Consider the following 17,542-nt stretch of genomic DNA (forward strand, 5'->3'; position numbering starts at 1 on the left):
CAACAATAAAGTGTTAAGAGAAATTTGTGTTAAGAAAGACTTTACGAAAATAAACTGATGTAATAAATAAATTATAAATAAGAAAATAGAAAAATAACAAATAATTAAAGAGCAACAACAAAATAACAGTAGTGAGGCTATATACAATGTGGTGCCGGTACAGAGTCAATGTGCAGGGGCACAGGTTAGTCAAGGTAATTGAGTTAATATGCACATGTAAAGAGAGGTAAAGTGACTAAGCAAAGATAATAAACAGAGACAGTAGTAGCAGTGTAAAAATGGGGGTCGGGGGGGACAAATCAAATAGTCTGGATAGCCATTTGATTAGCTGTTCAGGAGTCGTATAACATGGGGGTAGAAGCTGTTAAGAAGCCTTTTGGACCTAGACTTGGCTCTCCGGTACCGCATGGTAACAGAGAGAACAGTCTATGTCTAGGGTGGTGTCACGACGTTCGTAATAATGATGGTCGGACCAAGGCGCAGCGTACTTCGAGTTCCACATATTTTAATGAAAGTGAAACTTAAGCAAATACAAAACAAAATAAAGAATAAACGAAACGTGATGACAATGCAGTGCGAACAGGCAACTAAACATAAACAATATCCCATAACTCACAGGTGGAAAAAAACTACTTAAGTATGATCCCCAATTAGAGACAACGATAGCCAGCTGCCTCTAATTGGGAATCATACCAAAAACCCCAACATAGAAAAAACAACCTAGAACCCCACATAGAAAATAGTCACGACCTGACCTACTCTACCATAGAAAATAAAGGCTTTCTATGGTCAGGACGTGACAGGTGGCTGGAGTATTTGGCATTTTTTAGGGCCTTCCTCTGACACCGCCTGGTATAGAGGTCCTGGATGGCAGTAGTTTAAGGCATGTAGTTGGTTTGGATAAATACACTTAGGGTATCAAAGAAGCCAATACATTTTAAAATGTAAAATCTTTCTTAGTCTCTGTAGCTAGTGCCACTCAAATACTAAATAATGCACCTAAACAATGTATAAAGTGATTCCTTCTGTCATTTACAAGTTGCACTTCCTAACTGATTTATCTTTTCCTCGCTCACTCTTTTATAAGAGACATTTCATCATTCCCACTCACCCTTGCCGAGTGTCAGACATGAATTTGAGTTATTTGTGGTGGGACATTTATGGAAAATAAGATTGACAAATTAATTGTACGGTACATCCAAACTGAAAATCTTTGAATCTCTACAAAATACATAAAAACTTTTCTTACATTCACAACTTTTAAAAATAGAGGATGAGATGGGGATAGTTTGTGATGTGACAATATACACACTGCAAAGGAACCTTGTTATTGTGCCTAAATAAAGATTATCACAAATGATTGACCTATATATGGTACATATTTGGTACACCTATATACCTGAATACACATACCAAACCATGGCATTTGGAAAGTGTTTTGGGTGTCTGGGTTGTTATGTATAATAGATGGACATTAAATATGTGGAAATAAAAATACTGTATGATATTCACATTCGGTTTAGAATATGTGCTTTGCTGTAGGTTTGGTTCGTAAGAAACCAAATGTACCATCTTTTTGTTAAAAGGAAAAACATACTCTGTCATAGATGGGTTAGCAGACAATGACACGAAAACGATGTGCACGCTTCAATGGGGCAGAAGTCCGTGTTTTGTTGTGATTCTGGATGGCCAGATAGCTAGCAATAATGACAAATTGAAATGTTTATATCGTAACACTAGATATTTTAACATCAAAGTTAATAAACTGCTCATCTCAACCTTGATTCAGGGGTCATTTTGTTTATGCTGTCGTATTATACTTAGATCCCTGTTTGTTTACCCATAGATTTTCCGCTGGTTAGCTGACGTTAGCTGACGTTAGCTGTCTGGCTAGCGAGAGAAGGTCATCTCGATCTAATTCGCTAGTCTTAGATATTCTAAATTGATTCTTGTTGGTCCGCCTATGTCCTTTCAATTTACCGCAGACTAGCTGGGGAGACAACCCTACCAAACGGCCCAAAGTAGCCTATGCTATGGCGATATCTACACCTACTTGGTGTAATCTCCAGGTTTGCATAAATATTCAAATGCAGAAGAATATTATAGCTGTTATATGGACGGATACAGCTCACGAGTCCTCAGTACAGTGGTGACCCGTCATTCATGTTTTGAGCCCCACATTTTTAGCAGAAAATAACTACAAATAAATGTGTTCTTTTTTTGGGCTTCCCCGTTTTGCATGTTATTTTGTCATTAATACGTGTCACATATCAGTTTGCAAATAATATATATCATTGAGTTAATGAAGCTGCATACAAACATGGTCTCTTTTTTGTTTTCTTGTGTAAGGCAGCTCCAAAATGCAGGTTTTTCAGCCGAGCTCAGTGCTTTCTGTGGTAATGGGGCAAGCCAGCAGAAAATACGGAGCGTTGCACCGTGATTGGCTCAGTGTTCTGTCACTCATGGGAACACTACGTCACCGTGAAGTCTAAGGGTAGACTTAAAAACTTCTAGCCTATTGGGTGCTGCCATAGAGTTACATTAGAAGTGCCCATCCAAGAAGGCTCAAGGTCATTGGCCACAGATAAAATGAAGTCAAATCAAGTTATATGTACAGTAGCTTTGATTAGACTGATCATGTCAACATCATACTTTAAAAATCTTAGCTAGCAGTCATCATCATGAATCAAGTAGACAATCTACTGGCAAATCCTTTTAAATCCTTGTCATATGAAGATAAATAATGAAGAGAAATTATAGATAAAACGTATCGGTGATCATCGGCCATTGAACATCAACATTACACAACAAGTTGGAAATCTCAAATTCAACAACGAGTGGTTTTGAAGGAATCAGTGACAGTGGCTGTGTGGTCCAAAAATCTGGGATTATCTTCTTGTGGCTGCAGGGGTAGTATTGAGTAGCTTGGATGAAAGGTGCACAGAGGTGCCCAGAGTAAACGGCCTGCTCCTCAGTCATAGTTGCTAATATATGCATATTATTATTAGTAGTGGATAGAAAACACTCTGAAGTTTCTAAAACTGTTTGAATTATGTCTGTGAGTATAACAGAACTCATATGGCAGGCAAAAACCGGAGAAAAAAATCCAAACAGGAAGTGGAAATTATTAGGCTGGTCGATTTTCAACCAAGATCCCATTGAAATTACAGCGAGATATGAATGAGTTTTCACTTCCTACGGCTTCCACTAGATGTCAACAGTCTGTAGAACTTTGTCTGATGCCTCTACTGTGAAGGGGGGCCGAATGAGAGAGGAATTAGTCAAGTCTGCCATGACCTGACCATGCTTTCACCATGCGCGTTCACATAAGAGGGAGCTCTGTTCCATCGCTCATCTGAAGTCAATGTAATTCTCCGGTTGGAACGTTATTCAAGATTTATGCTAACAACATTCTAAAGATTGATTCAATACATCGTTTGACATGTTTCTACTGACTGTTACTGAACTTTTGGACATTTCGTCAGCTTTTAGGGAACGCACTTCGTGACTTTGGAATTGTTTACCAAACGCGCTAACAAAAGTAGCTAATTGGACATAAATAACGGACATTATCGAACAAATCAAGCATTTATTGTGGACCTGGGATTCCTGGGAGTGCATTCTGATGAAAATCATCAAAGGTAAGGAAACATTTATCATGTAATTTCTGGTTTCTGTTGACTCCAACATGGCGGCTAATTTGACTATTGTTCTGAGCGCCGTCTCAGATTATTGCATGGTTTGCTTTTTCCGTACTTGTATTATCATCTACATTTATGATGAGTATTTCTGTTGAAACGATGTGGCTATGCAAAATCACTGGATGTTTTTGGAACTAGTGAATGTAATGTGCCAATGTACACTCAGATTTTTTTATATAAATATGAACTTTATCAAACAAAACATACATGTGTTGTGTAACATGAAGTTCTATGAGTGTCATCTGATGAAGATCATCAAAGGTTAGTGATTAATTTTATCTCTATTTGTGCTTTTTGTGACTCCTATCTTTGGCTGGAAAAATGGCTGTGCTTATTGTGGTTTGGTGTGACCTAACATAATCGTTTGTGGTGCTTTCGCTGAAAAGCATATTTGAAATCGGACACTTTGGTGGGATTAACAACAAGATGACCTTTAAAATGGTATAAGACACATGTATGTCTGAGGAATTGTAATTATGAGATTTCTGTTTTTTGAATTTGGCGCCCTGCACTTTCACTGCCTGTTGTCATATCAATCCCGTTACCGGGATTGCAGCCCTAAGAAGTTTTAAGGGGCTCTTTTCCAAGTTTAAAATGATAAACATTCAACATTGGCCATGCTGTTAATGAAGCATGATTTCAATTGATTAACAACTGTTAACTCGTAGTCAGGAATAAACGAGCTCTGACTGGGAAAATTTGTTTTGAACGGTCATCCAACTAGGAAATTGTAAATTCGGCCTCTTTCTAGAGCTACGACCTGAAGATAAATGACGTCACCATGATTCAACCTTGTTTTTTTCCAAGGTCCCAGTTGTTTTGAAAGCACCATAAATCCAGAGAACTTTGATGACAAAATTTTCCCACGAAAGTCCGCCGCGCCACCTTCCTGTTCAAGTGAGCACAGCACACCAAGTTGAGTCCAAAAATGTATTGTATGCTGCTGCATAAATGATGTAATATGCCAGGGATATATGTATACTGTAGCTAAGAAAGTAATACTAAGTGTATGTTGTGTAGTAAGATGTTAGTAGTCCATGTGCCTCACCCTAATAATTTGGTCTATTTACCCCTCTTAATTCCGCCTGCTGTTCTGACTTGGTGGTGCACATGTAGCCTATAACCTGTTTTATAGAAATGTAATCATCGAATACTGTAAGAGATTTCATTGTCTGCTTATATGCCCCCTGTATTTATCCTACGGTTCTGACTTGGTGTACAGGGAGAACACTATAAGAACGGCCCATATTCTGAATTGTGTCACTGTGTAACGACTTTCGTTGGTGGAAGGAGAGGAGGACCAAAATGCAACGTGGTACGTATCCATAATAACTTTTAATGAGAATGAATACAAAAAGAACAAGAGAATCAAAATGAAAACCGAAACAGTCCCGAATGGTGAAAACACTAAAACGGAAAACAACTACCCACAACCCATAGTGGGAAAACAGGCTACCTAAGTATGATTCTCAATCAGAGACAACGATCGACACCTGCCTCTGATTGAGAACCATACTAGGCCAAACACATAGAAATATAACGTATAGAACAAAACATAGAAAAACAACATAGAATGCCCACCCCAACACACCCTGACCAAACTAAAATAAAGACATAAAAAAGGAACTAAGTGTTAGGAATTTTTTTAATTAATGAGCATATAAAGGAATTATTAAATTCCCCTAACACTAAGGTCAGAACGTGACAGTACCCCCCCAAAGGTGCGGACTCCGGCGGCAAAACCTGAACCTATAGGGGAGGGTCTGGATGGGCATTTACCGTGGTGGCGGCTCTGGAGCGGGACGTGGACCCCACTCCACCATAGTATCGGCCCACTTATGTGGCACCTTAGAAGTGGCGACCCTCGCCACCGACCCCGGATTGGAGACCCTAGTAGAGGGCACCACTGGACTGAGGAGCGCCTCAGGACTGAGGGGCGAGCTCCGGACAGGAGGGCGAGCTCCGGACAGGAGGGCGAGCTCCGGACAGGAGGGCGAGCTCTGGACAGGAGGGTGACTCTGGCAGCTCCTGACTGACGGGCGGCTCTGGCAGCTCCTGACTGACGGGCGGCTCTGGCCTGGAGAGAGAACCTGGAGGGAGGAGACGGAGAGACAGCCTGGTGCGTGGGGCTGCCACAGGACCCACCAGGCTGGGGAGACCTACAGGAGGCCTGGTGCTTAGAGGAGGCACCGGATGGACCGAGCTGTGAGGGAGCACTGGAGCTCTGGTGCACAGCCTTGGCACCACTCCTCCAGGCTGGATGTCCATTTTAGCCCGGACCCTCCAGAGTGCAGGCACAGGTTGAACCGGGCTGTGAGTGAGCACTGGAGATCTGGTGCCTACCACTCGCACCTCTCCCATAGGCTCAATGCCCACATTCGCCCGGCACGAGCGGAGCGTAGGCATAGGACGCACTGCACCCTCCCAGTGCCCCGGAGACACAGCACGCAGAGCCGGCGCAGGATACCCTGGGCCGAAACGGCGTACCGGAGACCAGACACGCTGAGCCGGCACAACACGCCCTGGCTGGATGCCCACTTTCGCATGGCACTTGCGGGGGCTGGCCTATAGCGCTCCGGGCTATGAACGCATACTGGCGACACCGTGCGCTTAACCGCATAACACGGTGCCTGACCAGTAACGCGCTGCTTACGATAAGCATGAGGAGTGGGCTCAGGTCTCCAACCTAAATCTGTCACACTCCCCGTGTTCCCCCCCCCCCAAAAGTTGGGGGCTGCCTCTCGTGCCTGTCGCGCTGCCGTGCTACCTCCTCATATCACCGCCGCTCAGCTTTCGCTGCCTCCAGTTCTTCCTTGGGGCGGCGATATTCCCCAGCCTGTGCCCAGGGTCCCTTACCGTCTAGTATCTCCTCCCATGTCCATGAGTCCAGAATCCTCTGCTCCTGTTTACCACGCTGCTAGGTCCTTGGTGGGTAGTTCTGTAACGACTTTCGTTGGTGGAAGGAGAGGAGGACCAAAATGCAGCGTGGTACGTATCCATAATAACTTTTAATGAGAATGAATACAAAATACAAAAAGAACAAGAGAATCAAAATGAAAACCGAAACAGTCCCGAATGGTGAAAACACTAAAACGGAAAACAACTACCCACAACCCATAGTGGGAAAACAGGCTACCTAAGTATGATTCTCAATCAGAGACAACGATCGACACCTGCCTCTGAGAACCATACTAGGCCAAACACATAGAAATATAACGTATAGTACGAAACATAGAAAAACAACATAGAATGCCCACCCCAACACGCCCTGACCAAACTAAAATAAAGACATAAAAAAGGAACTAAGGTCAGAACGTGACACACTGTACATTTCAAAAGTGCTAAACAAATAGTTATATTGACTACGTACGTCCTAGCTCGCTCATTAATCTCTTAATAGAAATTACGTATTGCCTCTTATCCGCTTGTCATCCTCTTATGCCATAGTTTGTACATCTCAATTGTCATTAGAAACCACATTTGTTTAAGCAAGTCAGCCATATCAGCTATGTTTTTTTTTAAAGGCAGTAAATGAGGCTGAATGAACTGTTTCGCTGCCAGACAAGGCTCCGCTGATAGCCAGGTGTAGCAGTGGTAAGATGTTGGGACTGCTGTTGGGACAGCTTTTGTGTGCACCGTTTGTCACTGTTATAGTGCAATTCATGTATAGTTTAGTGGTGTGTTGTGTAGTGGCTTTGCTGGCATGCATCCCACTTTAAATTTGTTTTATCCCATCAAGATTTACATGCTAAAATCACCACTGCAATATCTCAAGCCATGCAACTCTTGCTGGCTTTGTCTCATGGCCATCTTTGTCCCATTCTATTCAATCAGCGTGACTCTTCTGCTGTAACGGCTTTCTTCCTGGGATGAAGGAGAGGACCAAAATGCAGCGCGGTTATTGTTCAACATGTTTAATAAGACGATAAACGATGAACATTAACAAATACCAAAAGTGAAAGCCGAGACAGTCCTATCTGGTGCAGACCACAAACACAGAGACAGGAAACAACCACCCACAATCCCCAACACAAAACAAGCCACCTATATATGATTCTCAATCAGGGACAACGATTGACAGCTGTCTCTGATTGAGAACCATATTAGGCTGGACACAGAAACAGACAAACTAGACACACAACATAGAATGCCCACCCCAACTCACGCCCTGACCATACTAAACAAATACAAAAACAAGGGAAAACAGGTCAGGAACGTGACATCTGCATTGTAACCAGTAGTGGGAAAAGTACCAAATCGTCATACAGGTGTAAAAGTCAATATACAATAATAGAAAATTACTCAAGTAAAAGTGAAAGTCACCCAGTAAAATACTACGTGAGAAAAAGTCTACAAGTATTTTGTTTTAAATATACTTAAGCATCAAAAGTAAAAGTATAAATAATTTCAAATTCCTTATATTAAGCAAACCAGATGGCATCATTTAAAAAAAAAATGTTTACGGATAGCCAGGGGCACACTCCAACAATCAGACATAATTTACAAACAAAGCATGTGTTTTTAGTGAGTCCACCAGATCAGAGGCAGGGATGTTCTCTTGATAAGTGAGTGAATTGGACAATTTTCCTGTCCTGCTAAGCATTCAAAATGTAACGAGTACTTTTGGGTGTCAGGGAAAATGTATGGAGTAGAAAGTACATTATTTTCTTCGGGAATGTAGTGAAGTAAAAGTTGTCAAAAATATAAATAGTTAAGTAAAGTACAGACACCCCCAAAAACGACTTAAGTAGTACTTTAAAGTATTTTTACTTAACACCACTGATTGTAACGGTGTATTGTCGATTATTCACTACTTGTTCTAATTCCTATTTTACATCAAATGCTCTCAGCCCTCAGATAAGGTTGTTTCACTCTACAGTATATTTATGTTATTATTTTTTTTTAAATACCCACCTACACTCCCCAACATTTGGGGGCTAAACAATTTTTTACTATTAAAATGTTTCTTTATTATTCAAAGTATTTTAGAATAAAAAATATATTTTGGGGGGCATATAGGCATGTTTTATTTTATTTGTTCATTTTTTATTTAACCTTTCTTTAACTAGGCAAGTCAGTTAAGAACAAATTCTTATTTTCAATGACCTACCAAAAGCCGAAAGGCCTCCTGCAGGGACGGGGGCTGGGATTAAAAATGTAAATAAATTAAATAAAAATATAGGACAAAACACACATCACGACAAGAGAGACAACACAACACTACATATAGAGGGACCTAAGACCTAACAGACCTAAGACAACAAATGTAAAACCATTGACAGCCATTACAAATAACTATCACACAATAGGGAAGCGGGAGCTAAAGGTTCATGTTGAATGACAACAAAGAGTTTATTGAAGAATCCCTACTGTTGACCAATCACAAATGAAAGTGCATAAACTTCGGCTCCGGACTTCAGCTTGCCTTCAGAAATGTTTGGTGTGCCCGAACAGCTAAAAATAAACTCACCAAAGTCCAAAACGAACAAAAACATCACAAAATGTCGCAATAATTTACAGTACCAGTCAAAAGTTTGGACACACCTACTCATTTCAGTGTTTTTCTTTATTTTTACTATTTTCTATGTTGTAGAATAATAGTGAAGACATCAAAACTGTGAAATAACACATATGGAATCATGTAGTAACCAATATACTGTTAAACATATCAAATTATATATATATTTTATATTTGAGATTCTTCAAAGTAGTCACCCTTTGCCTTGATGACAGCTTTGCACACTCTTGGCATTCTCTTCAAAGTAGCCACCCTAGCGGTAAGTCCTTGCCGTTAGTAGCCTATAATCAGTTGGAATACCAGGTCCGCATCTTACATCATGCTTCCCTGTTTTCAAAAACTGAATCTAAGGCTTTATTTAGAATGATTAAGACAGAAGCTTATACTATATTAATAAAACAAATGATTTGAACAACAGTGCAGAAAGTGTGGTTTCACATAAATAAAACTATTTTCTAAGTAATGTGCCTACAACAGGATTCAACCTCATACCCTCACATCCATGAATAGTTTCATAGTTCCCTACTCTACTTGCTAAGCTACCGATCAGGTGAACATTTTGGTACAAAATCCTAACTATATTTGCAAGTACGGTGTCCAGAAGAGGTCAGTGTTTGAAAGCAGCTTGGAATCGAAGAAAGCGCCCAAACCACTAAGAAATCAGTGTGATCACGCATTTTGCAACACACGGTTTGAAAAAGCATGTGACCAAACAATGCTTCGGGCATCATTGATGGAGTACTTCTGATAAAGTGATATAAGCATAAGCACACCGCTTTGAAGGTAGCTGCTTAGCGATTTTGATGCATGCCTCAGAGCTCCAGTTTTAAACGTAACATCACTACTTACCAGTACCACCCATGACTGTGTTGGCTAGTGACAGAGATGTGGCTGTTGCATTCATTCACGTTCAGTTCTGTGGCCTTCACCAAGTGAGATTCTAAGTGAATATGTTGTCATTGTTTCAGAAAATACATTACATATTTCATAAATCCTGAAACTCACATTAAGCTGGCTTGCAAAGTGATGTGTAATTCCTATTGAAATCCAGCCAGATGGGGATATACAACAACTGGAATATTTTAGTCACCCCCAACCTGCATTCAGAATGACTGACAGTGCTAGGGTTGGGAAGACTAAGATATGAGACTACCTTAAACATCTAAACTGGAACAACCATTTCAGTAATGGGTGCAATAAGTCCAAGTAACAGATTGGAATAGTTTAGAAAAAATGTATGTTATTTATATTTGAGTAGCATAAGATGAATTAATCAATCAATGTACATGAAAAACAAACATTTTGAAAAAACTATTAAAATAAAATCCACCTTCAATAGAGCATGCTGGAAAATATGATAATGATGGGCGCGGTTATGGTTCAACTCTGGTTATTAACACCAACACTGGGGCTCTTTTACACCACTGAGTGTTCGTTTAACTCTCTACAGTGTTATTTTAACTTTTGAATCAACACTAGAAATGTTACAATGAACAATCAACCCTAGTTAACACTGGCCAATTTGCTGTGTGCTATGAAAGGGACACATCTGCAGGTTTCCATACATTTCAAGAACCTTTTAGAATTCTGAAGAACTGTAGATGCCATGTCAAGAACCCCACACTTAACTCAAAGGTTCTTTATCGGACAAGAGTTCTCCAAGGAACCTTAAGAGCTAAAGAAGAACCATTTAAGAACCTATATATTTTTTCAGTGTAGATTGAACTAGATCACAGCCAGTCAAAAGTAGTTTCTATAGACCTGACAGGTAAGGTGTCTATAGGATCATACAGCTGAAACAGCAGATATATGTCCAGGTAGACAAGCTCACCTCAATATGTGTTTTTTGATTACACACCAGCATTGAGACAATTGAAAGGTAGACGACTTTCGAACCAGTTATCTGAACGGTTCACTGAGAATAAAGACCAAAAAGTGTTGACTGTCATGATGTTGACATTTTTTACATGGAGGTGATGCAGGGGCTGAAAATGAGCCATGTGGGAGACCTATGGACCGTGGACCAGTCTCAGGACATAAACCAGGTCAACTGAGTGTGGCGGTCAAGCGCAAGGCCAGAGCACTCTTTAGTGTTCGAGACATTTTAGCAAAATGTCAAACAGCCTTGGTATACTGCAGTAAATTATTCCAATAAAATGATGGATCTTTCCTAAAGATAATGCTCAGTTTAACTACTACTCCGTTCCACCATTTGTCCCCTCCCTCTCTCCTCCCTCCTCTCTCATCCGTCCATCCTCATCTTGACCTCCTCTCTTTTATCTCCTCCCTCTCTCATCTGTCTTGTCTGCATATATATAGATCCCCACCTGTGAATCCTCCTTCTGTTTCTCAAATCAGCTTGGTGTTACATGTTGTCGTGGTACCTGACTGTCAATTAGGAGTAAAGGACTAACTGTTTTCTTCTGTAAAAGGTAAGTGAGTCACTCCACCATTTTGGTGCCTTTTGAGAAGTGTAACTTGATAAAAAATATATATTTCACAAAATGTTAACATTCTGTCATAATATTTTTTATTTCCCATCTCAGTTGGTAAAATTAAATTAAAAATACTATACTAAGTGTCAAATAAAGTAACAGGGTTGACGATTTCATCTTAAATCAGCCATGAATCCCCTTGTGACAGGCAGAATTGAAGCTTGTTGTTTGCAACAGGGAGTGGCAATTGAATACAAGCTTCGAATAAAAGTGTAATTGTTAAAACAATTCTAGCCTGTCTACCTATGGGTAATAGTGTTGGCGTGTTGAGCTTGACCCGCTTAGTATTCCACCACAAAACAACATAAAATGGCCAAAAAGAGTAGAACCAGCTCACCTGCTTTTACACTATGATTTGACTATTAGATGTCAAATGTTTCATCAGAAAAAGATAATTTAAAAGGAACAGTTACCAATTTTGAATTGAGAGTTCAGTTCACACAACAGGGTGGACCTTAAAATGAGGGACAGACATGAAAGAAATAATCATTTTCAGAAATAACTTTGTCATGACTACAGTCATGGCGAAAATTTTGAGAAATGTTTGGGTTAAGTGGGTAGCAATCTTCCTAGAAGTCACATAGGGTGCACAGAGGGACATGTCAAAATACTGAATTTGGGCACTTTAGCAAGTCTTTATTCATATAAAAAATCTGATATATTGAATTCTCCATGTGGTATGTATTAAAGTGATAAGTAAAGGAGAGAATGGCCTTTCTAAGGCTATGTCCCAGATGGCACCCTATTCCCTGTTAAAGAGCACCACTTTAGACCAGGGGCCATAGGGCTCTGGTCAGGAGTCGTGTATTACATAGGCTATGGGGTGACATTTGGGATACAATCTTGGATATGTGAGCGGTTGTTTTCTCGAAGTGTATCAGTTCATTTTGTGTGTTGCTCAGCTGGTAGGACATGGCGCTTGCAACGTCAGGGTTGCTGTGGGTTTGATTCCCGTGGTGGGAATTCAGTACAAAATGTACGCACTGACTACTTTAATTCGCTAAACAGAACTGTTTAGAATAGGATAGAATAGAGAAAAACTACATTATTGTGGACATGACTGGAATGAGTAGGTCTGTTTCTGGTTCAGCTCTGGTCTGTGGGATGGTGCTGACCTGAACGATCTGTCAGTTAGTTTGCTGACAGCTCACACATTCTAGATTTGATTTGAGTCCCTAGTACATAAGGAGAAGGATGTATTTCTTTATGAGTTAAGTCTGATGGTAGAACATCTCTCTGTTTCTGACAATCAATTTCTCTCACACACATGCACGTCTCTCTCCTCCCAGCCGTTTCAAATAGACTCACCATATGAGAGGATGGCCCCACCCTTGGCAACATCTGCTCCAGGTGAGCTCAACCATTGGTGGAGCCAGCTTAGGTTCCGCCTCCAGAACAGGAAGGGGTGGAAAGAGACGCTGGATGAAGCTTTTTTGCTGCAGAACAAAAGGTGAGTTTCCTATTGGTGAGTTTCCTATTGGTTCCACTTCATTTCAACCCAATAAATCTATGTGATGACATTGAATCCACATGGAAAACTTATTGGATTTGGAAAAAGTCATCAAGATAAGGGCATTTCGTCTTTTAACCTAAATCCAATGACATGGCGAAATTTTTTGTTGATTTCCTGTTGAATTCACAATAGTAAACAACTAAACCAAATGTAAATCAAAATTAGACGTTGAACTGATGTCTGTGCCCACTGGAATGTGACATCAGAGCTCAGCATGTGAGAGAAGTCTGAGCTCAGAGATGATAGACAGTTTCCCACGGGGAATTACCAGCTGGAGGGACGTTCAAGTGGGTTTTTCACAGTCGTATACTGATAATTACGACATGTTATGAATGCAGTGTTTGAATTCTAACTTGCAGACACACTCTCTCTCCCATAGGACAAATGACATCCCTCTCTTCTTTGCGGCCAAAGAGAACAGTGCAGGTTGCATTAAGAAACTTCTGGACTGTGCGTCCACTAACATCTTTGAGAGAGGTGCTCTGGGGGAGACCGCGCTGCATGTGGCAGTTCTGAATGATAACATGGATGCTGCCGTAGCTCTGATGGACGGAGCACCTGAACTCATCAATGAGCCCATGACCTCTGACCTCTTCCTTGGTACATATACTCTCACACACAATGGACAAATACACTATAATATCATAAAACGCACACAGATATTCAATCACACAATCATATATTCTCTCTCTGTCGCTCTCAATCAGGCATGACACCTCTCCACATTGCCGTGGTGAATCAGAACGTTAACCTGGTCCGCAGTCTGATTGGTCGAGGGGCGGATGTGGCCACGTCCAGAGTCACAGGCCTGTACTTCAGGAAGAGAAGAGGAGGGCTGCTCTACTATGGTAAGATGACTGTTTGTGGTCCGTAAGGAGTAGAAAAATGCATTTTGGGAAATGTGGTTATGTGATTCCATTTTCTTTACTTTAGGTGAGCACATCCTGGCATTTGCGGCCTGTGTGGGGAATCAGGACATCATCTCCATGGTGATCAACGCAGGAGCTAGCACCAGGGCGCAGGACTCCATTGGTATGAAACATTCCTCTTTCTTCTCCTCGTCCTGCCCCTCCCCTCTCTATTCTCCCTTTTTCAGCAGTTTTATATCTCCCTCTCTCCCCCCTAGGTAACACAGTGCTCCACATCCTGGTCCTGCAGCCTAATAAGACTTTAGCATGCCTGGCGTTGGATCTGCTGTTGGCACACGACGTTGAGCTGGACCAGGCTGTGCCACTGGACATGGTGCCCAACTACCGTGGCTTAACGCCCTTCAAACTGGCTGCCAAGGAGGGCAACCTTGTGGTGAGGATGAATAGAGGGATAGAGAAAGAAACAGGAGACAATGTATGAGAGGAGAAGAGGGATAGTGTTTCCCCTATTATCTTTAACTTTACCTGTAGTCATAACCTTCTCCTCTGTAATATTCTTTATACAGCATATGTTGTTATTAGAATGTAATTAACCTACACATGAATTGTGCTGCATTTCTAGGTATCTAAGGTTTTTCTATCTCTCTCCCAGGCATTCCAGCACCTGGTCAACCGGAGGCGAGTCGTCCAGTGGAACCTGGGACCACTGACCTCTAACCTCTATGACCTCTCAGAGATCGACTCCTTGGTCGCCGACGATGACCTCTCTGTGCTGGAGCTCATCGTGGGCAGCCAGAGGAGAGAGGTACATTACAGAACACAAACATGATACGGTCTAATATACACTACGGGGAAACTGATGATGAGGATGATCTCTTCCCTCAGGCAAGAAGGATACTGGAAGTGACTCCTGTTAGGCAATTGGTCAGTCTCAAGTGGAACCTCTATGGAAAACACTACTTCAGGTAACCACACATACAGTGGATCATTTTCTGATGTTGTGTTTGAGATGCTGTCATTTGTTTATGTTTAATGTTATTATTGTGTTGTGTACAGGTTGTTGCTGCTGTTGTACCTCCTGTACATTGGGACCTTCACACTGTGTTGTGTGTATCGCCCCCTAAAGGACGCTCCAGAGAATTACACTGTATCTGACATGGACAAAACCATCCGCGTGCAGAAAACTCTGAAGGTGGGGGAGACATGAAGGCATCTTTATATGACAGCCTGTGTGCAAACCTCAATCAGAGGTGTTCATATGAACCCTTTGTGATCCACGTGCCCTGTTCTCTGTCCCTGTCCCTGTAGGAGAGTTATGTGACCTATGGGGACAACTTGCGTCTGGCAGGAGAGATGATCAGTGTCCTGGGTGCCCTGGTTATTCTGCTACTGGAGGTAAAACATACATCACCCAATAGTTTTACATGTCACTTATATTTACACTGTAGATTAGATCACATTATTGGCTGTCAATATAATCTGTGTTATTCCCAATCCCTAAGATCCCAGATATGCTGAGAGTGGGGGCCAAGCAGTACTTTGGACAGACGGCCCTGGGGGGACCCTTCCATGTCATTCTGTAAGTCAACCTTGGTGCCTATCTAGCCTTTATTACCTGCCTAGTGATGTTGTTGTGTTATGTCATGTCTATGTAGCATTTATAACCTGTGTAATAATCTGTGTTTCCTCCCCAGTATTGCCTATGCGTTCCTGGTGGTGCTGCTGTGTGTGTTCAGGGTCAGTGGGGTGCAGGGGGAGGCAGTTGTCATGGCTGTGTGTCTGGTGCTTGGCTGGAGCAATGTCATGTTCTTCGCCCGAGGCTTTCAGATGCTGGGGCCTTACGTCATCATGATACAGAAGGTATGTAAGGGAAGCAGACACACACAAGCATTAGCATGACGTTACTGTAGAATGTATGGTTTTGCTGTTTTGATTCCCATATTAAACTGTTGTGGTGTTTTGTCTCATTTCCTCCTAGATTATATTTGGAGACCTGACCAAGTTCATGTGGCTGAGCTTCATCGTGCTCATAGGGTTTTCCACCTGTAAGTACATTCTGTTTAAGAGAAACTGCATTAGCAGATCTAGACGTTTCAAATAAGCAAATTGCCGACAATTGTATAAAAAAAAAATATATATATTTTTTTATACCTTGGTTGTTGTTATCCCTCCCTCCCTCCCTCCCTCCCTCCCTCCCTCCCTCCCTCCCTCCCTCCCTCCCTCCCTCCCTCCCTCCCTCCCTCCCTCCCTCCCTCCCAGCCCTGTGGATGGTGTACATGACTCAGGACCCAGTCTCTCTACCTGCGTACCGCTCCTTCCCCATCACTCTGTTCTCCCAGTTTGAGCTGAGTGTGGGTCTGATAGACCTGCCAGTGGACCACACCATCACAACGCCCCCTATTGTCCATGTGCTGCATTGCACCTTCTCTGTGGTCTGCATGCTGCTGCTCAACCTGCTCACAGCCATGATGAGTGATACACAACGGAGAGTTGCCCAGGAGAGGGATGAGCTCTGGAGGACACAGGTGTGCCACACACACACACACACATTTTGACACACACACACACATACACACACACACTCAGGCACACACACACATAGTCTCTCCTATATCAAATCAAATTTTTACATACTCCATAAAAATAGCTTAAAACCATGATGAAAGTGTATACAGCATCCCAATCAGTGCCATTCTAATGATCCTTATGTCCTTTGTCCCTGCTCACTGTGTGTAGGTGGTGGCCACTACCCTGATGTTGGAGAGGAGGTTGCCCCGCTGCCTGTGGCCCCGGCTGGGGGTGTGTGGACTGCTCTACGGCCTGGGGGAGCGGTGGTACCTCCGGTAAGACAACAACACGTCATCTAATTGGCCTATTACTGTACTCTCTGTCTTAGGTGTGGTGGTGTTAACAGTGTTTCCCCATCCCTTCATATACAGGCTTTATATTATAATGGCTCTCTTAATGTCTCCATTGCAGGGTTGAGGATCGCAACGACCCACTGGTGCAAAAGATGCGTCGCTCCATCCAAGCCTTCTCTAAGGATGAGGACCAGAGCAAGGAGTTGGAGGAGATGGAAAACACTGACACGTCAAAAGGACCTGGAAACAGGAAGCCCCTGGCATTCTGGCAGATGATTCACCACAGCTCTCTGGTTTTAGACATGGAATAGAAAGAGGATGACCAGGAAGTAAGATAGATCTGTGGTTTAAGACAGCAAAACAGATCATTATATTGTTATTATATAATACATGTGTGATGCAAGCATGAATGCAGAGGCGTCATACCCATACGGGACACACACACATTTTGACACACACACATGCAAACACACACTCAGGCACACACATATAGTCTCTCCTACATACTCCATAAAAATAGCTTAAAACCATGATGAAAGTGTATACAGCATCCCAATCAGTGCCCCCTCCCCCATATTCTTCCTA

General features: G+C 42.1%; 1 protein-coding gene across 1 annotated transcript; it reads left to right on the top strand.

Annotated features, from left to right (window-relative positions):
* Positions 1 to 13,033: 13,033 nt before the first annotated feature.
* Positions 13,034 to 17,268, top strand: LOC120031552 (transient receptor potential cation channel subfamily V member 6-like). Its single transcript, XM_038977357.1, has 15 exons — positions 13,034 to 13,164; positions 13,607 to 13,827; positions 13,935 to 14,075; positions 14,161 to 14,259; positions 14,354 to 14,529; positions 14,749 to 14,901; positions 14,982 to 15,061; positions 15,153 to 15,288; positions 15,405 to 15,491; positions 15,599 to 15,675; positions 15,791 to 15,956; positions 16,075 to 16,141; positions 16,356 to 16,621; positions 16,833 to 16,939; positions 17,076 to 17,268. The coding sequence occupies exons 1-15, from the start codon at positions 13,034 to 13,036 to the stop codon at positions 17,266 to 17,268; spliced, it is 2,100 nt and encodes a 699-aa protein (XP_038833285.1).
* Positions 17,269 to 17,542: the final 274 nt, after the last annotated feature.

This window comes from Salvelinus namaycush, chromosome 37, assembly GCF_016432855.1.
Source record: "Salvelinus namaycush isolate Seneca chromosome 37, SaNama_1.0, whole genome shotgun sequence".
In the NCBI taxonomy this organism is placed as follows: domain Eukaryota; kingdom Metazoa; phylum Chordata; class Actinopteri; order Salmoniformes; family Salmonidae; genus Salvelinus; species Salvelinus namaycush.